The following is a 14253-nucleotide window of genomic DNA, read 5'->3' on the forward strand; positions in this document are numbered from 1 at the left end:
TTTTTTTTTTTTTTTTTACATGTTAGACTACAATATGGTTATTCTGGGTATTGAAGGAGAAATACTATGTTCTTAAAATTCTTTACTGTTCACCAGACAAGACATTCAGATGGCCAATAAGCACATGAAGAAATGTTCAAAATCGCTAGCTCTAAGAGAGATGCAAATCAAAACAACTACGAGATATCATCTCACCCCCATCAGAATAGCAAAATTTAACAGAACAGCAAGCAACAAATGCTGGCGAGGTTGCAGAGAAAATGGAACCCTTATTCACTGTTGGTGGGAGTGGAAAATGGTGCAACCACTGTGGAAGGCAGTGTGGCACTTTCTCAAAAAGTTGCCAATAGAGATACCAGTTGACCCAGTAATTCCACTACTAGGAATATATCCCAAAAAGACCATAATTGCCACCCAAGCAGATAGATGCACATCCATGTTTATCGCGGCTTTGTTCACAATAGCAAGGAGTTGGAAACAACCTAGGTGCCCATCAACAAACGAATGGATAGAGAAGCTATGGTATATTCACACAATGGAATACTACGCTGCATTGAAAAACAAGGAACTCATGCAATATTATTCATAATGGGTGAGCTTGGAGGACATTATGCTGAGTGAAATATTTCAGTCACAAAAGGACAAATATTGCTTGGGTGCCACTGCTGTAAAGTGGGACTGATATCAGTGTTGGGGTAAGACTGAGAAAAACTGGATAGATTGTGTATACTGCACTGAAACAGATGAAGGAGAGCATAATTTAAAAGCGATATGTGATAGGGTATTATGGTTATCACAAGAGTCCAAAATTAAGGTTGCATAGTGTAATGTACTTGGGGCGGTGGGAAGGGTGCAGAGGGATTGTGTACCAGGGAGGGAGAGTTTCTTTTACTTTTCAAAGAGAGGAGCAAACTGGAGGATGGGGGAGGGCTGGGCGGGGAGGGAAGTGCAGCAGTGAATGAATGGAAATCCAAAATCTCTGTAAATGTTCATTAAAATTATTTTAAAAAAGTATTAAAAAAGAAAACAAGCAGACAAAAAATTTCTTACTGTTGAGTTACAACCAGCCTATAGCAGAATTACAGTGGGTTTCCAAAAGCTGAAGATTGCATGGGAGGAGACTGTCCTCCTTTTTCCCTCGAAGCTTCTGGTATATTTGAACCATTTTTCTTTGGGTTGATAGTGCAGCTCCTTATCCATTAGGCCACCATAGATTCCTAATTCTTCTATTATTAGGCAAAAGACCTTGACTAACACTGTGTCTGGTATTTGGTGAAAGTTAGCAAAAGATTTAAGAGCTATTCAGTGAGAAATCATTGCATAGGAGTTTATTGATTTAGCTAAGGAAAAGTATTTTGGATGCATTTAGGAGTAACTTTATGTAATTCTTGACTTTTTTGAATGAATTTGCCAGATCTTTGGCAGAATGACATTCATTTGAACACTTGTTGGAAAAGTTTAGAAAATGAAGAGTTGGTTGTCCTTTTTATTTTGGATAGTGCAGTAAATGGTGGGAGAAGGATGGATAAGCAGTCTCCTCCCACACCATTAACTGCCTCTGAAAACCCGATGGAGGGTCAGCTATGGGTCGGTTCTGACTCTACGGTACACAACAGCAACATCATCAGTAAATTATCTGTAGAAAGAGCTCCTGTAACATTAAAGATTATTTACAGAGGATTCTTAAGATTGGCCTGTTCATATGGCTTTTATTACACGTCTAGAAGCTGTTGATGACTTGTCATAAAAGGTATCATGTTTGAAATGCATCTTTTTCCCAAAATAATTTGAAGATAATGTTTAAATTCTAGTAACATGACTTCTTTGCCATTTCTTCCCCATTTTAGAGAGGAGAGATTGAATTTGAAGTAGTTTACGTGGCCCCTGAAGTTGATTCTGATGATGAAAATGTAGAGTACGAAGATGAAAGTGGACATCGTTACCGTTTGTACCTGGATGAGTTGGAGGGAGGTAGTAATCCTGGTGCTAGTTGCAAGGACACCAGTGGGGAACTCAAAGTGTTACAAGGTAAAGTAGCTCTTTCTCTTACAGTTTTATTTTACACTAATGGAAACTTTTTATTGCATGTAAGATGTTCTGGATTCATTTTAGACTGTTAGAAATGTTTTCCAGTTATTGTACTTCAGTTCATCCTTGAAGAATAAATAAAAGTGAAGTTTTTAAGACTTTATAAACAAAAATCTGCATGCCTTTAGGAGGAACTATATCTTAATCTGGTCTTTCTGTTTTAATACCCTTATTCTTGCATAATACAGTACTTAATATGCTAAGTATGAGGAAATGTTTTTGTTAAAATATTATTTATATTTACATTTATTTGACATTACTTTTTAGCAAAATAGTATTTGAAATTGTCTCACTTTCAGTTGCTAATATGACAAACACAAATGATAAATCACATAAACAAGATCTTTTCAGTTCTCTGTACTCCATCGAGGACATGAAGGCATCTTTAGACCTAAAAAGTTTTGAGAACCTCTGAAAAGTTTTCTGTGGACTGTCCCCATTTTGGAAACAAGTGCATTGTGAATGATCTATACAAAGACAGTAGTAATAGCAAGTTTGGTCATCCTGTCCATCTAGAATAAACTGTTCTGTTGTTCTTAAGTATCAAAACAAAACATTGGTTGCAGCTCATAGTACCCTATGAACAGAATGAAACACCTGCCAGTCCTGTACCATCGGGATCGGTACAGGATCTGCTGTTTTGAACCTATTTTTATCTCTGCCATGTCAGTCTACCTTGTTGAGAGGCTTTCTCTTTTTTGCTGAACCTCTACTTTTCTAAGCAGAATGTACTTTCGCAGGGACTGATTCCTTTGATACTGTGTCCAAAGGACTTAAGGTAAAGCTTCAGTATCCTTACATCTAAAAAGCGTTCGTTTTACTTTTTCCAAGCGATTTATTCTTTCTTGTGGCAATTTGTAAAGCATTTAATATTCTTCACCAATACTGTAATTCAAATGCATAAATTCTTCTCTGGTCTTCCTTACTCATTGTCTTTTCCATATCTGAGAAGGTTTGTTTGTGGGTTTTTTTTTTTTTTGGTTTTCTTTAAAATAAAAATGTGGCATTGGGATTGGATGAAGGAAGACTCATCAACAACTTAGATTATGGAGGTGACACAAATTTGCTTGCTAAAAGTGAATACTTGAAGCACTTACTAAAAAAAGGTTAAAGACTACAACCTTCAATTGCAAGGATTACATCACAACATTAAAAAAAAAACAAACTCACCACTAGACCAGTAGGGAGCATCATGATAGATGGGCAAACAGATTGTGAAGTTGTCAACAGTTTCATTTTACTTGGATCTACAGTCAAAACTCATGATAGTGGCCAAGAAATTAAAAGATGTATTGCATTGAGAAAATCTCATGTTAAGGACCTACAGAGCAATGGTATCAGTTTAAAGATGAAGCTTTGCCAAATGCTAAGCCATGTTCTTTTCACTTGCTTCATATTCATATGAAAATTGGATGGTGAAAGACAAAAGAAATGTGATGTTGCAGAAGAGTATTAAATACATCCCGGCCTGTCAGAAGAGCAAGCACATTTGTGTTGGAGGAAGTGCAACCAGGATGCTCCCTAGAGGCCAGGGTGGCGAAATAACTGGCTCACATCCTTGGTTAGGAGGAAGCCCATCCTTAGAGAGATGTCATGTTGGGAAAGGGAGAGGGTCAGCCAAAGATAGTAAGACTCTCAATGAGAGGTTTCTTGACACAGTGACAATGATAGTGGCCTTGAACATTAGAGATCATGAGGATGGCATAAAATAGGGCAGGGTTCCTAGGTTAGCTCTGAGATATAGTCACCTTGATGGCACCCAGCAACATGAAGCAATAGGAAAGGCACACCTTAGTTCCCAAAGTGACCTTTTTGCTTTTTTTTAACACTACTTTTTAAACTCCTGTTAGCCTTACGTTGTTGAGTTCTCCTTAGGTTCCATTTTCATTTACGCTTTCTTCTGGTTTTGTGAGGAATACAGAGGCTTATGCTTTCCTTTTTTGTAGCCTCCAGAAGCTTTTCTGTGTCACCTTTGCAAGTTACAGACTATGTAAGAGTGACTCACATTACCAGAGACGTTCGTTCTTCCAGTGTGTCAGTCTTAACACCACTCAAAATATGTTCCTTGGTTATTGCTTAGCACATAGTTCATAGATCACTAAGTATATGACACAGTTGATTCTTTCTTATTTGCAAGCCTAGCAGGAGTGGTATCCACTTCCTAAACAACATGCCTCTGGAAACTGTGAACTTTGATAAGTGACGATAGTAATTGAAAGGCCTCAGGCCTTTTATTCATAGGGTCGCTATGAGTTGTGCTTGACTTGATGACAGTCAGCAACATCATCTGTTCTGTACGGTGAACAAAGCTCATTGGATGGTGCGGGACCTGGTAGTGTTTGTTCTGTTACACATAAGGTTTCTATGAGGCAGAACCGACTCAAAGGCATTTTATTATCCAAAATTAGATTGCAGTTTTTGCTAGTTGTTGTCTAGCCAACTAGTAGATTTTTAGTGATCAAACAGTAGTTACACCAATGACTAAAAGTTAAGTAAGTCTAATTGCAAGTATATGAAAGAAAAATAAAATTCAGTAGAAATGTGTGGAAGTATAATTAATGAAATTAACAATTGTATGTATCAATTACTACTCTCATTGTATACTTTATAATATTTTACACAGTTCTTAGGAAAGTACAATAGATAAAAAAATTGTATTATGTTCTATGTGAAGAATTCCCTTGTCAGGAATTTTCAAACTGATGGAACCAGTGGCTTGTATTACAGTTCTTAATTACAGTGACATTCCTTTATTCTCAGTAAAACGGAAGTTTAGGTTTTTTAAATTTAATTCATGTTTATCTGCTTTTTATTGATTTGTTTATTCGTTCTCTTTAAGGATTTAGTAAGAAGACCGTAACTGATACACATGAAAATGGCGAACTGGGAACTTCAAGTGAAACTCCCCCAGATGACAGTGATTCGAAACTAGATGATCTGCACAGTCTGTATCATTAAATTCTTACTGAACTGACTGTATCTTCACACAAGATTGGTAATGAGACTGTTCTCAATTGGGGCACCAGGGAAGATGGTGACTATACAAGACCAAGGGAGGCTGTTTGCTGCCGGGATGAAAGATGGTACCTCAGGGCTTCATGTGAACAATTCTAAATGCATAAAACCCTCCTGTTTTCTGTGGAATATCAAAATTAACTATTGCATGTAAAGCAATTTTGAATTTTTAAAAATGTGAGCACCAAAGCATGTATTCCCAAAGGGATGTTACTAGGTTCCTAAGTGCCAAGTGAAGCTTTTGGTTTCCTGGCCATTGAGTAGAAGGCACTGTAAACTGGAATTTTCTAAGAAATATCCTTTAAATATAAGAGAATAAATGATTTCATATGATATATTTCAGAATGTTAAAGTGTGATGTTTCAAAGGGTATAAATTGCCTCAGAAATGTAGGTTCAACTTAATTTTTAAGCAGTTTTGTTTTCATTCACTGTACATCCTGTTATGTAAATCAGTTCTTAATGATCATTTATTGTAATGACTTTTCCTTTCAGCTTCATTCACTGCAGTACACCTAGTTTTCTTTAAGCAATCCTGTATCAGATCAATGCTGCACTAGAAATTGTTTCTGAAAAATTCTTCCGCATTTTACTTTGGGTTTTTAAAAGAAGGGTTGACGAGTATAAAATGTCTGTTTTTAATTATGTTGATTTGTGAACATGGTACTGGAGCATTGCAATGTTTAGTCTCGGATCCTTATTTTCTGGGATCAACAAAAGAAAGTTTTGTACATTTTGAGTTGTTCATAAAGTGTGTCTATTGTGTTAATATTGGTTAAGAAATGAGTTGGCAATGAAAGCTTACAATGAAAATAGAGTGTATTCAAGCAGCAGTTCTCGCCTGTTAAGTAATTGAATTGCCATTTGTCTGAAAACCTAAGATGAAGGTGGGGGAATTGAGGCAATGAAATTTGGATACAGTAATTGTTTTGGTTGACTTTTCATGTCAGTGTATATTTTACTGAAACACTCTTGATATGCAAACTCTCAATTTACTAGTTCTTCACCCTGGGATTAAAGCATGGAGAGCTCGCTCTCATTTACTGTCCTTCAGACCATTGTATCCTGCTGGGCCACATCAAATGTTGCACTTAAAGAGGTGACAGATTTTTTGCCAGTATCATGGTTTTAAAGGATATATACATTTAAGGGACTATTAAGGGGGAAAGCCTGAAAGGCGTTTAGAATATTATCAGCATCTTCCATTTCTAGTATTCAGATGTTAAATGTGATACAGAACACATTTTCTTGTCTTTCTCAGATGCACTATATATTTGTTCATAGGTAAAATCTATTAAATGTATATACTTTATTTGGTGATTTAGCTATTTATAATTTTTTGTTTCATGTAGTGCTCATTTTATGGTTTATTTTGATTGGTTATGTCTCCATGTTAATTTGTAATAGACTTTTTAATAGATGTATTGTTACTAATATTAAAACACTTTGTAGCATTAACATCACCTCTGAGCAAAAACTAGTATCTTATTGTACACCTGACTAAGCAAGTTACATGTTAAGTTTTGCTCTGACGTCTAGACCTCTTAAAAGGAAATCTTCCCCCACCCCATACATTTTTCCTACCCCTACACATAACTGCCATGCATGGCATGAAATGGTCAAAATGGATATTAGTTGGTGTATTCAGTAACAGAAAAGATCCCCATGGGGGCAGATGGAAAACTTTTTTTTTTGCTATAACATGAAGCCATAATTTTCTTTAGAAAAAACCAACCTGGGATGGGCGGCTTACCACCTTTTAAAAAAGTGAATATTTACCAAGTATGACTGAATCCTTGGGGAAACTTTTCTGATTTCCCAAAGAATTAGTTTGAATACGTGACTGGCATTTTTGTGAGAATGATGTGTAATTTGGAAGACTTGTATAACATGCTTGTGTTGATATTTCCTCTCAGAAACTAATAAACAGAGAAAACATTTTCACAATTTTTTTAAAATTCAGTAGGTCAAATCCTTTCCATTTCTGCTTTTTGGTTTGACAGTCTATATTGGAGGACTACTGCCCAGATGTTACATGAGCTTTCTGTTGGATTTTTTAGAATGTTCTTTTTGGAATATGTGGTCTTTGGGGGATGAACTAAGGATTACAGATTTTTTTCCTAAGGTCTGAATGAGAAACAGTTACTATATTTCACATATACAAGAAAACAACGTATATAATACCAAAACTTAACCAACAATATCAAATCAATAAAAAGAAAACTATCATAAAGCCATTACAATTTAAAACACACAAAAATGCACACACAAAATGGAGTTGTTGAGGAAAAAAAGGTCAACAGAATGTGCAGATCATAGGATTGTGAGTATGCATTTGTGCCTGGACCTCTTAAATTCTCTCCTACAGTATCTCTTACAAATTTGATGTAAAAGCAAGTTATGAGAATATTGTTAAAATAGATTTTTAAAAGAAAAAAATGTTGTGAATCTTGGAAATTATAACTGAACAGTTGTCAGAAGTTTGCACAGTCTGTCCTTGGTGCTGTTCTTTTTCCTGACACAGTGTCCTTTTTGTTTTTATATTCTGAAACAAAAAAAGTATATTGATCCATGTGTGTATTGAACATTAGTTGACATCCTTATGTTATGTAATTGACTATTCCACCAATCTAGTCTTCCTCTTAGGGTCAGCCTCAAAGCTATAGGATTTATGGATTTATGACAATTGTATATCTTTTTGGGTTGAGTTTAATATTTTTTTATTAGCCTGTAAATAAAGATGGTGTCTTCTGTATTAAAATGATGCTGCGCCTTTTTTAAAAAAAACAAAACAAAACCCACACCAACAAACCCATGTTTCTTTCACATTGCATATTTTGGTTTCTCGTTTCTTTCTACAGTTTTTAAGATTTATATAAGCATAAAGTCCATGTAAAAGCTGAGTCCAGTTACTATGGAGATTAAATATATATATTTAAACTAGTGTTGTATGCTGATGAATCAGAACTGACCTATAGCTGACTCTCAAGCAGGCTTTCAGAGACTGTCAATCTTCCAGGAGGAGATTGCCCATCCTTCTGCAGAGGATTGCACTACATCTTTTTACCACTAGGTAAGAACTAGTAGGGAGGAACTGGCAAAGCAGCTCTGTGTGACCAATTTTCTGTTGACATTTAGCAGCTGGATAAAACTCTGGTCTCCTTGGCTTTGTTCTGTGTTATATTGTCAACCTAATTACTTCTCTAAGGGTTGTTGTTGTATGCCATTGAATCGCCTGCAACTCATAGCAACCCTATGTGTACAACGGCTCTGAAGCCTGCCCGGTCCTGAGCCAGTCTCACTGATTCTGACACACCTACCCCCATTGCCCCAGTCATTGCATCAATCCATCTCATCTGGGGTCTTCCTCTCCTGTGCTGTCCCTCCACCCTTCCAAGGATTGGTCCCTCCTGGTCACATGCCCAAAATACGTGAGACAAAGCTTCAAAATCTTGTTTTCACTCTCTCCAAGACAGGCGTTGGTTTTCTTGGTGGTCCATGGTATGTTCAAGACCCTTCTCCAGCACCACAACTCAAGTTTCCAATTATTTTATCATCCTTAGTCATTTTCCAGCTCCCTGATGTGTAGCAAGTAATTGCAAAGACCATGGACTGGATCAGGTGCACCTTAGTCTCTAGACTGACATCAATGCTTCTCAGTACTCTGGAAAGCTCCTTTACAGTAGATTTATCCAGTGCAGTTCATCTTTTGATTTCCTGACTGCTGGTGCCAAGAGTGTTTGTGGAGCCAAGCAAGTTGTAACTGTTAACAACCTCAATCTCCTCTCCATCCATCATGGTTCTGCCAGTTGACCCAGTAGTGAGAATCTTCGTATTCTTGATGTTGAACTTCAATCCATATTGAAGACTACAGTCTTTGATCTTCTGCAGCAAGCATTTCAGGTCCTCAGTTTCAGCAAGCATGTCAGTCTGTAAAAGTGACATTGCTAAAAAAGTAGAAATTCCTAGGTACTATCTAAGGAAGACATTCTTCCATTCTGTATCTCTTGTTCAGTGCTGTCAAGTTGACTAACTCATACAGCAACCCTATGAACAATAAGATTGAAACTTTGCCATATCATACACCATCTTGGAAAACGTTTCTATTATATCTCATGTTAGCCAAATAGCGCCCTGGCTGCTGTGCCAAAGATAGTATCATTGCTTAAGTAGAACTCTGGGTACACAGATTTGGAAAGTACATTCTTTTCTATTTCAACTGAAGATCTGAAACGTTTAGAATTTGCGTGGGAAGACAAATATCATCTACATTTTTATCTCACCATTGATTCACTTTCCAACCTGTCATTAGATATTCTTAAAAGACCTGGACATGTCACTGAATATAATATTGACCCATTATGTTAAAAATGTGCTGGTTAGGCTGAGTAACGAGGTTTTGGTAAGGTGAGTGATAAGCCTGCCAGAAATCTTCAGAACTTGCCATATCAAGTTTACAGGGATCTAGTGGTCAAGGGCATGCCAGGATAGCTCTTCCCAAGTAAGTGACAAAGCCTGACGCCTAGAGAGAATGTTCTATGTAAACAGGAAAGGAAGGAAATAAGCTTATTGTATGACATACACCAAAAATGGACAACAGTTATGTTATAGGTGCATTCAGCAGTGCCTGAAAAACAACGGAAAAAGAATTTTCCCCATGGACATAGGTGTGAGCGGTAAACCTGACCAGCCACCTTACATGAAAGGATAAGAGACCCAAGGTGGTAATATACAAATTCCTGGGCACTAGTCAGTGAGTCAGTCAAGTAAGTACCTGGAAGGTGAGAAACCAGAGTAGAGGAATGTACTTGGTCACTGTTGGTTGTTATGTACTGTTGAGTCAGAAATGACCCATAGCTGACCCTCCTGCAGGTTTTCAGAGGCAGTAACTCACACGGGAGGAGATGCCCATCTTTCTCCTGCAGAGCAGCTGGTGGGTTCAGATTGCATAACTGCATTGAATAAAATTACTTAGCCCTAGTCCACCAGTCGTGCCACGCACTGTCGAGTCAGAACCGACCCATAGCTGATTCTCCAGTAGGTTTTCAGAGGTTATTGCACATTTTTATTGTTCATCTTTCTCACACACAGCAGCTGGTGGACTTGAACTATGAATCTTTGCATTGACAGTGCAACTCCTTACAACTAGATCACCAGAGCTCTTCCTAATAATTTCAGGCTTACTACTGTGTGTAGTTGGACATAGTAGTATGTATGAAATGTGAAGATTATTAAAATTTTTATTTTTTATTATATTATTGTTGAGCAGCATGCAACATAGAAGAGGTGCTGAACAGTCAAATAGACAAAACTGGTTTTAGCGAGCCTCTGTCACCTGCCACTCAGCCCTGGTTAAAGAGTAGTCATGGCAGAGTTATATATGGGCTTGGCAGTGTGAATTACCTCTTCCCAAAGCTGATATAGCTACTCTTGCCTTAAAATAGGCAACCTGTTAGCAACTACCACTTGATACCAAGTCAACTACATTAAGACTTACAGACATGGAAGGAAAGAAGATACTGATTGAAGTTGTTTTTTTAAAGAGGTGGGAGGTCAGTTTTAATGTCAGTCTACCTGATTGAGGGTTTTCCTCTCCTTTGCTGACCCCCCACCCTTCCAAGCATCATGTCTATCTCCAAGGAATAGCCCCTCCTAGAGACATGTCCGAAGTATGTGAAGTGAAACCTCATCATTCTTGCCTCCAAAGAGCACTGCGGATGCACCCTCTCCAAGACACACTGGTTTGTTCTTTGGCAGTCTGTGGGATCCTCAGTACTCTTCTCCAACACCACAGCTCAAAGGCATCAATTCTTATTCATTGTTCAGCTTTCAGATGCATAACAAATGGTCAGAAAGACCATGGCTTGAACCAGACATACCTTTGTCCTCAAACGGATATCATTAATCTTCAATTACTTGGAAAGGTCCCTAACTACAGACTTTCTCAGTGCAATGAGTCTCATTATTTCCTGACTGCTAGTGTGGCAAGGGTGTTAATTGTGGATCCAAGTATGATGAACGTGTTGACAGTTTCAATATCTTCTTGAGCCATCCTATTGATCCAGTGGTAAGAATCTTGGTTTTCCTGGCATTAAGATGTTTGAAGAAACTGAGTGAAATTGTAGGACAGGCAAAATAGGAAAGATAATAGCTAAGCATTTCCAACAATTGATGAAGGCCTGAATTTGTTATTCAAAATGCAAAACATCCCAAGTAAAATCTATAAAAAGAAATACACAATTAGAAACATCTTAGTGAAGCTACAGAACTTTAGAATACAAGTCTCACAAAAGTTAGAACGAAGACTGACTTACATGGCAGCCAATTTCTCCAAACAACAATGAGAATCAGAAGGTAATGGGATAGCATTCTTGCACTGCCAAGGGAAAAGAACTCATCCAAGAATTTTACACTCAGCAAAAATAACTTTAAAGATTGAAGTGAAAAGATATCGAAAATTTTACAGACCTTCAATCCTTCCAAGAATATTGTCCTCCAAGGACAGGTCCCTCCTGACAGTATACCCAAAGTATTTGAAACAGTTTCAAATTCCTAGCCTCCAAGGAGCAACCTAGTTTCACCCTTTCCAGAACAGACCTGTTTGTTCTCCTGGCAGTCCATGGTGTGTTCAGTACTCTTCTCCAGCACCACAGCTCAAAGGCATTAATTCTTCTGTCATTCTTTGTCACGGTCCAGCTTTCAGATGCAGAGCAAGCCATTGAGAAGGTCATGGTTTGGATCAGGCAGATCTTAATTTCTAGACTAAGATCTTTGCTCTTGAGCACTTTGGAGAGGTCTTCGACAGCAGTTCTCCCCAGTCTAACTCTTCTTTTGATTCCCTGACTTCTGGCTCTGAAAGTATCGATTGTGGATCTGAGCAAGACGAAATCATTCTGACACCAGAGATTGGCAATTTAAAATAGCGTCAGATGTATGAAGTAAAAAATGGATAAATCCTTTCTAATTAGAGACTAAAAAAGAAATGGAAATTTTGAGCAATGCACTCATAAGAGAGTGGTTTGTTTTTTTTTTAAAAGACCTCTTGATTATTAGTAAGAAAACAGACTGATGGACTATGTTGTTGTTGTTATGTGTCATTGAGTCCCTTGCGACTCATAGCGACCCTATGTACAACAGCCCTAAACCCTGCTTTATCCTGTGCCAATCTCACTGCCTCTGACACACCCATCCCGATTACCCCTGTCACTGAATCAATTCACCTCATAGAGGGTCTTCCCCTCCTGTGGTGTCTCTCCACCCTACCAAGCATGATGTCCCTCTCCAAGGACCTCTCCCTCCTTACAACATGACCAAAGTATGTCAGACGAAGCCTCAGAATCCTTGCCTCCAAGGAGCAGCCTGGTTTAACCCTCTCCAGGATGAATCTACTTGTTTTCTTAGCAGTCCAGGGTACATTCAATACTCTTCTCCAGCACCACAGCTCAAAGGCATCAATTCTCCTTCTATCCTCCCTACTCATTGTCCAACTCTCTGATGCATAACAAGTGATTGCAAAGACCATAGCCTGTATCAGATGCACCTTAGTCTCCAGAGTGACATCATAGCTCTTCAGTATCCTGGAGAGGTCCCTAACAGCCGACTTTCCCATCGCAGTATGCCTTCTAATTTCCTGGCTGCTGGTGTTGACCGTGGAACCAAGCCGACTAAAGTTGTTAACAATCTCAATCTCTTCACCATCCATCCTGATACTGCCAATTAGTCCAGTGGTGAGAATCTATAAGAAACAAAATAATTAGTATGTCAAGCTTGGATTCTAGAATTTGTAAGAGTTTACAATTTTATAAACTATCAGCAGGGGGCAGCAGATTCCAAAATGTGATAGTAGCCTTGGAAATCCGATGGCAGCTCTGCATGATTTAGAATCAACTGCGGGGTTGGGGGCGGGGGGTGGATTAGGATTGCGTTTGGGTTTTGGAAGTCATTGTAAAGATTGTCATTTGAAACTCCTTTATGGTGTAGTAAAATACTGACGTCTATAAAATGGTAGTAATAATTCAGGATCACATAATTGTTACATGTCAGAGCCAGGACTGGAATCCCTCTTGTGCTTCTACTAAAGAATTGGAAGGGAAACACAGATGGAATTTTCAGCTTTCCTATCTTATCATTTAATAAATATATATATATATTTTAGCATTAGTGAACATTTTACAAATATTTTATAAGTGTGTATTATGTGTCAAGCATAATGCATGACGTTGTGGATACAGAGATGAACCAGATATTATTCTTGATTTTGAATGGAATACAGATGAGAAAAAGTTGTAAGATTAAAACAGATACATACAGATACAAAAAGCATGATATTGTACAAGATCAATTAGAAGTATACAATCAGAAAATGAGAAAGTCTGTCTTAAATGCTTTCACTTGAGTCTGAAGAGAGTTCAAAGATTCAGGGTAAATAGGTCCTTTTTTGTTTTTTAAATTATTATTAAATTTTATTAGTTTTAATGAACATTTACAGATAATTTCGGTTTTCATTCATTCATTGTTGCTAATAAATATATTTTTAATGTATCTTAAATGGTGGTAAGTGACCGTCTGTTTTATATAGGTTTGATTTGAAAAAATGATGGATGGACTATATTTCCATTTTGCCAGAAATTATATCGCTACAATTGCAACTATGCTAAGAAATGCCCATGTTACAGATATGCAGAACTCTTAAAGCAACACAGTAGATTCTGAGGTCTTTGAGATTACAGCTTTGGTTTTCCTTATAGGAATGAAATTACCTCCATCTTCTGTACATAACCTCTCATGTTCTTTAGGAAACCAGGTACAACAAAGATATAGGTAGCTTTTGGGAAAGTGTGTGTGCCTATGAGGATGCAAGTGTCCAAGGATTAAAAAAAGCAAAGGTGGGGGGGGGGGAAGAGAATTCATCTGCTTTGTGTTGCAATCCTTACTGTTGTTGAAGCTACTCATGGTTGTAACAAGTGGATTGCCAAATTTTGAAAAGTAGAAAAATAGTAAAGCTAATTTAATAAAGCCAAAACTGGTTTAAAGAGAAAAGGCAAAAGCAACAAAATAATTTTTAAATCTATTAACAATCTGCGTTATGCAGATGACACAACCCTGCTTGCTGAAACTGAGGAGGACCTCATGCACTTGCTGCGAAGGGTCA

General features: G+C 37.6%; 1 protein-coding gene across 2 annotated transcripts in view; it reads left to right on the top strand.

Annotated features, from left to right (window-relative positions):
- GOPC (golgi-associated PDZ and coiled-coil motif containing) overlaps nucleotides 1-5046 on the top strand; it is a 49108-nt gene extending 44062 nt beyond the window's left edge. For both annotated transcript variants that reach the window (XM_006879003.1, XM_006879004.1), the window contains 2 exons: nucleotides 1848-2028; nucleotides 4928-5046. In XM_006879003.1, the coding sequence (XP_006879065.1) occupies nucleotides 1848-2028; nucleotides 4928-5046 (300 nt within the window). The remainder of the gene's footprint in view (nucleotides 1-1847; nucleotides 2029-4927) is intronic.
- The last annotated feature ends 9207 nt before the right edge of the window (nucleotides 5047-14253 follow it).

Source organism: Elephantulus edwardii, unplaced genomic scaffold, assembly GCF_000299155.1.
Source record: "Elephantulus edwardii isolate Elephantulus edwardi_28Jun2011 unplaced genomic scaffold, EleEdw1.0 scaffold00002, whole genome shotgun sequence".
NCBI lineage: Eukaryota > Metazoa > Chordata > Mammalia > Macroscelidea > Macroscelididae > Elephantulus > Elephantulus edwardii.